General features: G+C 45.4%; 1 protein-coding gene across 1 annotated transcript in view; it reads left to right on the top strand.

Annotated features, from left to right (window-relative positions):
- Window positions 1–579: 579 nt before the first annotated feature.
- Window positions 580–7,620, top strand: part of WHRN (whirlin) — a 156,124-nt gene continuing 149,083 nt past the window's right edge. Inside the window, exon 1 of the mRNA XM_019510287.1 lies at window positions 580–773. Coding sequence (XP_019365832.1) covers window positions 580–773 — 194 coding nt within the window. The remainder of the gene's footprint in view (window positions 774–7,620) is intronic.

Raw genomic sequence — 7,620 nt, 5'->3', positions numbered from 1 at the left:
CCCTCTCTTTGTAGGGGAGCCTGAAAGGCAAAATTCTTTATTTTATATTTAATTAGAAATGACTAACTACATAGTTTTATTTTAGCAGCTAAAAACCAGCAGGTAGACCAAGACTTAAGCCCCTTGTTTAACTAGAGACCAGAGCGAGTTTGCTTGGAAACTCTCTCTCACCTTCCTTCGCTGGAAGCTTGCCGAGAGGAAAAGGTTGCAGGGAAAAGGCAACCCTTCAGATCAAGGAACAGCAAACAGGCCAACTACAGAGGAGTTTGCTAGGGAAGGTGTGCTTGGAAAGAAAGCCATGAAGTGAGAGGCAGCAGATTAGAGGACCCAGAGACATGGCTGGATGATGTCACAATCCCAGAGCCGCTGCCACTTCAGCTCTTCCTTTGCTTCCACGTGTGAGGTGTCCACCCAGGTCCTGTGTAGACTGCAGCTTGCAGATTCCTGCCAATGTCAGCCAGGTGGGGGAGTGCTTGCAATGTGAATGGTGCATTCTGGTGGTGTCCCTCATGGAGAAGGCAACAGGAGGAGGTAAGAAGGCTCCGAAGCATCCTCTGCCTTGTGGACTCTATCAGTTCCATGCTGGATGAAACCTCTAGCACTGTGGAGGAAGGACTTCCAGAGGTGACGCTAGGAAAGGAAGAGGACATGGAGTCCCAGGAAGGTGGAAGCTGGAAGCTAGTATCTTCTGGCAGCAAGAAGAAGTCATCCCCACATGCAGCGGTTTGCCTGGAGAACAGATGTGGAGCAATAGAGGAGGAGGAGCACATTCCGTTGGTGGAAGAGTCCAAGCCAGGAAACCCCTAGGTGGGGAGGATTGAGCAGGGGCAATGCGTAGGGTGTGCACGCAGGTGCACATGCACCCCCTGAGCATGGCAGTGCACCCTGTACAAAAAGGCACTGCTGACAGGATGCACTGATTTCACAGAATCATAGAAAATTAGGGTTGGAAGGGACCCCGGGAGGTAAAAACCAGTGGAATTTTACAACAATAGTTCAAAATCTTTAAATTTAGCAATGTACTCTGGCCGTATTGGAGCCCTACTATTTCCAAGCATTTTTATGTGCATCCTAAATGGAGTTTATTTACTGCTAAATGCTATAGGAATGGGCCAGACAAAAAAAAATCCCTTGATAGAGCACTGAGAAATATCTTCTAATACATAGTGATAAAATGCTGTGGAATATATTTAATTCCATAATGAATATACCTTATAGAGTTATGAAATGCTGTATTCGCTGTACTGCTATACAGTACTGTGAAACCTAGAGCCTCAACTAGGACATTGATCAAACCTTAAGACACAGTAATTTAAATAGCACTTACTTGTTAGATGACGTAAGAAACTCACTTTCATTATACAGTGTTATTATTTGAACCTGGTGAGCCAACAGGGGTGGGGCAGGCAGCATGTGTTCCCTTTAATGAGCACATGGATGGTGGGTCATCAAGAAAAACCTGGATTAAACAATAGAAAGAGCAAAGAGGGTTTGTGAGCGGTGGAAAGAGAACTTTTAACTCCCAGTCCAGTCATCAGGTTCAGAAGGCAGGGGGAGGAGGGAAGTTGTGGGTGTCAGCTGGGGAAGGAAAGGCTGCTCTGTGGTGACAGAAGTGAAGACATCTCACAGGAACGAGCTGTTGTAGAACTAGCTCCTGCTCCCGGCCACTATCACACATCTGCCCACGATGGTGGTGTCGAGGAGGCTCCAAAAGAAACCATATGTTGGATAAATATGGTAGTGTTTCATTCTTCTTGCTTGTAATAAATAGTACTGTAACACAATAGGTTTGACTTATTAGCAGAGATCCCCTCCTCTGGACTGTCTGGGCCAGGCATCCAGACCAGCCTCCTCTCAGTCAGCCAGCATTGGGAAGAGATCCCAGCTGACAGGCAAGAAGACCTCTTCTCATCCAAATTCTTACCAGCGCCAAGCGACTCAGTGCTGTCTGCCATAAATATGGCCCAGTAATGGCTTCCCAGGACTAATTCCTGTCCTGCTCATTCTAATATGGACAGATGATGTGAGCCGTACTGCTGTAGGTTTTGTTTTTCACTGGAGCCACTGTCCTGGGTGTCACCTCACCCCACTCTCCTATGAGCAGTGACTTTGTCTAAGTAAACAATGGTTTTTACTCTCTCCTGGCTTTTTTGTACCTTTGCCTTTCCCAAGAGGTGAGGAGATCCAGTATACCTTGTAACAGAGGATTTCACCCCTGTTACTGAGGGTAAACCATGGGAAAAAGCTGTAGAGCTAAGTCCCTTTGAGGTGAGGCCCTTTAGAGACAGAAGGGATGAAGAGATGAAGCTAGGGACAAGCTGCAGACCCATCCCCTCCTGGAGACGGCATACTGGTAAAGAGGACTCCCTGTGTGAGCTTGACTGGGCAGGGTCAGGTGACCGGAAGAGGGCAAGGGCCCAGAGACAAAAGCTGGTCCCTGGCTTCCAACTGTGGGAGAGGAAAGGCTTAGTTGACTTGGGAGATTAGGTCAGCCAAGGAGTGGATGAAGTTTTTATGTTTGGGACTTTGCTGGCAGCCCAGAGTGGTAGGACAGTGTGTTAAAAATCTCTGTTGATAACAACCGGTGGAATTTGTGCGGCTATGAGGGGAGATGTGGAGGCTGTATAGCAGAGTGCTGGCATGAGACTGTAGTAATTGACCCTAAAAAGGGTGGTGAGTACCTGCTTTTGGACCTAGGATCTGCCAGAGTGGTAAAGGTAAGGAGCCCCCAGGCCTAGCCCAGAGGGTAAACCAAGGGCTCTGGGTTTGAGACTCTGTAGAGATAGAACTAGGACTATTAGCTAGGCAAGGAGAGACCTTATGGATAGAAAGGCTGGGGCCCTGGAAGTGGTTAGTGGGGACATAGATGAGGAAAAGGCAGTATGCACCTGGCTCTAAGTCCATGCCATCACCTCCTTTCTGGGATAAGGCAACCTCTCCAAGTTATTTAATGAAAGGCGTGGCAGGATAGTGGGATAGGGGAATTCTGCAGCCACTGGCAGACTGAAGCCCAGACCTACCCACCAATGGTGCCGTTATGTACTGCATAGCTCCAGGAAGGTGGATGAGACAAAGTACAGTGTAGTAATGGTAGCTATAATAACACAATGCCAATTCCAGATGCATTTGGCTGCAGAGGCCCCAGTCATGATGGCATACCAGCATTTAAAACCAGGAATGGCTGCTAATCAACATGGCTCCAAATCAAAGTAATGCACAGACCTACTAAAGCATTCAGTGCACATGTGATACAAAGCAGCTAGGGATTGCACTTGGGAATCCAACAAGCCAGTACAGTATGAATGCACATACACAAACTTTTTGTCTGCACTAACATAACATACGTGCACTGAACAATAACCTGTGTTCAAACAAGGATAGAGGCCAGGTGTTACCTTGCCAATTAATAAGAATCACGTGATGTGAGTGGCAGGCCAACTTAATGAGCACATGCTAAGCTTAGTGTGAACTGCATCATGGTGTGGGGACAAATCTTGGCACAGATGAGTAACAATGTTACACTTTGATCTAAAAGTGTTCCTGTCAGCTGCTGATGGGAACTGAGAAAGCTAAGCAAGAAATAGCACAAAACAGAAGTAGTTGATGTTATGTCATGCTCAGTGTGCTCTAGAGGTGTAGTCTTTTGTCATTCTTGCTCCCCCTTACACACAGAGCAGGTAGAGTGCCACCAAACTTATGATACTCACCTGACAGGGGCAAATAGCTTCAGACAAGTATAAAGTAATTGTTTCTAGGAAATGTAGAGAGAAATCCCCTCAGTCTTTATTTCAGGTTAGTGATTCAACGTGTAATTGAATCCAAGAGTTATGCAGGGAGGAGAAGAGGATTTAGTCACTTAGTCCACAAACCAAATGCCCAGGAGAAGGCTTTGGCAAAACACCTGGGCTAAAAACAGACAGCTGGCTCAATTCTGACTGGAGTGTTTTATCTTGCAGCAAACCTCAGACCTTCTAGATAGACCAGCCCTTTGTACCTGTGAATTATGCAAATTCATACTTTGCCTGGGAATAATCATGGCTAATTCCAGTTAATTGCTATTTAAGCCTTACATGTAGATGACTGCATCTATTTTGATATGAACCATATCCCCGACCAATCAAAGCCGCATTAAACCAGTTGTCTCTTTTTAGCCCTGAGCTATACTGCCACCATAGGGCATAAGCTATGTGTGCACAAGCTATGGATTTAGTGACTGGGGGGCACTTCCCTGTGTTGTCCAACTCCATTTCCAGTAGTGCGGAAGGGCAGGCTTGTTTGCCTTCTCTGCTTTTTGCTTCCTTGCTGAGTAAAAACAGTAGAATTGCACTTGGTCACTAATGGAGAGGGTCACTGAACTTTTGAGGATTAACCATTCACAAAGAACTTAGTGAATAAAGGAAAAGCTGTTGCTCAGGGTAAATTGGTCTTTCAAGTCTGAAATCCAGGGAAAGGTAATTAAGCATCAGATCACCTGGTGGAAGAATGTTATCACCAGATGGGCATGATGAGACTTATTGGGAGAACACCCTGCCTGGCACAGGAGATTGACTGAGGTTATAAGAGAAAGGGGCTTTCTTTAGCTATTGTAGAAGAAGTTTAGGATGGGAGAGTATTGGCATAGGGCTCTTTGTGCTGCCTGCAGGTAGTTTCTCTGAAGTACAGTCCTTGACTTCTTGGAGAACTCAAGCCTGTGCTCAGAGAATGGTCTATAGTGATGAGGAAAATGAGTGTTTGTATTGTTTTTGTTTTGATCTTAATGTTTCTTGAGTGAGTCTGGGTCACCCTTACAAAGTTTGTGTTTGCTATAGGGCACAGCTGCTGTGTGTCCTTGAAGAGAGAACCTGTAAATGGGGAGTACCTGCAAGGATAGAGCTCTGGGCCAAGGTGTCCTGAGTCTAGTGGAGGGACTGGGAGTTGGCATTGATCCTGGGGCAGCTGGGTTGTGGGGTCCCATTATATGAAGAAGTCGCTGGCAGAGAAGTTATACCTGGAAAGTCACCAAGGAAAGAGCTGTAGTGGTGACTATTGGGACTAATGGAAGCTAAGAATGTGTGGACCTAGTGCATGAAGCCCAAACAGAGCAGCCTGCTGAGTGCCCAGAAGGGGAGAGGCTTGCTGGGTTAGCCCTAATGAATGCTCATTAACCACATGTGCAGTTAAAGCTATGGCTTTAGTTCTATGGAGCCTCTCTCCTCCCAGATCAATTGGCAATTTTCCTCCTATATCATACTCTGAAGTACTAGCACTGAATAGGAAGCAATGACCAATAATGCCCAAAGGACATTTCTGTCTATGATAGGAAGGTGGTATCTATATAAATGAATGATGCATTATGATCTGGTTAGCACTTTGCACAGGGGTGAGTTATTTTTATGCGGTGCAATGCAGTGAGGTGTCTGGACCTGAGATTAAGCAAAATGCCACTTGAAGGGAGCTGCTTCTTTTTCAGAACCAGGAGCAAACTCCTTTACAGAAATAATTTCACAAACCTCAGCTTGCACTAGTAACGGCTAATCAATGTACTTCTGCATTGCTTTAAAACCTTTGCTGAAATAAACCCAGCTAGTAGTAGATATTTGGATGAGGATCTTGGCTATTGTCAGACACATTCTTACACCAGAAGGCTATAGTTCATGGGCCAAATCCTCAGCAGATGTAAATTAATGTAGTGCTGCTGAAATTAAAAGGTGTATTTCTATCTGATCTGCACTGTTTCTATCACTGTGACAGCTGACTGCCTCCCTAATATAAGCTTCTCAACCAATTGCCCCCCAGCAGGATGAAATTCATAAAGTGCTGTCTCTCAACAAATGTATGACATGAGCTATAAATTGCTGCTGGTCAGGAACAATTAGGTTTGGCAGTGATTCTTGCACCTGCCTCTCATTGAGCTGCATGGAATCCTAGAAATGCAGGGCTGGAAGGGATCTCAGGAAGTCTAGTCTAACCCCTTAGTTCAGCTATAGACATTCCTACCTCAATTATCTCAGGCAGGTGTGTTATGGACAGTAGCAGGAAGTTTTCTCAGGGCAAAGCTCAAAGTCAGCCAGTCTAGCCTGTAGGATCTGCAGGGAATGTGTTGGAGAAAGAAGCTCACTTGGCTATGCCAGATCTGCCTTGGGAATCAAATGGAAAATTCTAAGTGAAACCTTATTTACAGTGATGTCAAGGTTTGTAACCTTCAGTTGGTACAAGAGGAGTTCATTGGGGTACAAATCACTCATTTAAGTACGCCCAGTATAGGAGGCTTCCCAGTTGGCATCAGCTAGTCTTTTATATTATTAACCCTGTTCCTAGCCAATAGTGACAATCAGGAGTGTGACTTGCATGCATGGGTCTCCCCTTCCCACTGAGCACTATGGCTCATGGGAAGCAGGACCCTCAATTACTCTCATTTATACCGGGGAAGGGGGCAAGCAAATCCATGCTTTGCAGCTGAGAGAGAGATGGCAGGTGCTCTGGAACTGTAGCAGTCTGTAAGGTTCCCAGGAAATTCAGGAACCTCTGTAAAGGACTCTTAATAACAAACCCTCAGCGCTGCTCTGGAGTGCACAATGCCCCTGTTTACCATTGATACCCCAGAGAGACACCAGGGCCTTGAAGAATGCTGCTGTGCTGTGCCAAAAGGGAGCCAAACAAGACTTGACAGCCTTGGGAAGTGCCCTCCCAGTGCTATCTTCCTCATGGAAATCAAAAGGTTAATGATAATTCTACCTTGTATTTTCCTACCTCTCTTGATCTGCAAAAGCTCAGTCAATTACTGAAGTGCAGGTAGTGGGTCATACGACTTTGTTTTGCACTTAAAGCCATGGTTCATCTCTATCATCTGCCACTGAAATGCAGCCATCTCTGGGCTGAAATGCTGTAATGGTTCAGTGGGGCACAGACCTAAAAGCCTCTGAGCTTTCCATGCAAAAAACCTCTTTTGTACCATATCCCATCTGCCCCCATTTTGGTCCCACCCAAGGTATTGATGGGTCCATGGCTTTAGTTGTGGCTCTGATTAGGCTCCTGCATGATTTCAAAATTAATCAATGTCTGTTCTAATCATTCTGAAACTGATCTCTGCCTTGCCTCATCTGGGTCCAGTTGGCCCCTCGTGGAAATAATACACTGGCTACCTCACATTAGATAGTTGTGGAGTCAAATTTAAAACATCAAGAAGTCCTAAAGGGAGAGGAAGCTTCAGCTAGAACAGAATCTATTTAATCCACTCATTCTTGCTGTGGGCTCTAATTTTTTCCAGCATGAACTTGGAAATGGGAGACATGTGGACCATAGATGCTTATCTTCATTTAGTTTTAACAGGTGAGTAGCCATTAGACTTTCCTATGAATTCTGCTGTCTTAATGTAGCCTACACTGAGCTGGAGAATTTTTTATTCCTGGATAAATTAGATGTTTTAATGTCAGCTACTAAATTCTTGTGTAGTCTAGCATTTACTCCCCGGTGAGGTGGTGATTGTGTATCTGTGCCGGGGAGGGTTTGGACTGATTAGATTTCCATGTGGGTTGCTCAAGGCAGCCCCTCACACATTTCTCTTTTTAAAGAGAAGCTAGTGCTCTTAAAAGTGTCAGATTGACAGCCTCAGGGACAGAAATCCTCTAGACAGATGGTAGA

The sequence above is a fragment of the Gavialis gangeticus genome, unplaced genomic scaffold, assembly GCF_001723915.1.
Source record: "Gavialis gangeticus isolate Ggan-Ray unplaced genomic scaffold, GavGan_comp1, whole genome shotgun sequence".
Lineage (NCBI taxonomy): Eukaryota > Metazoa > Chordata > Crocodylia > Gavialidae > Gavialis > Gavialis gangeticus.
This window is presented reverse-complemented; position numbering and strand designations above follow the sequence as displayed.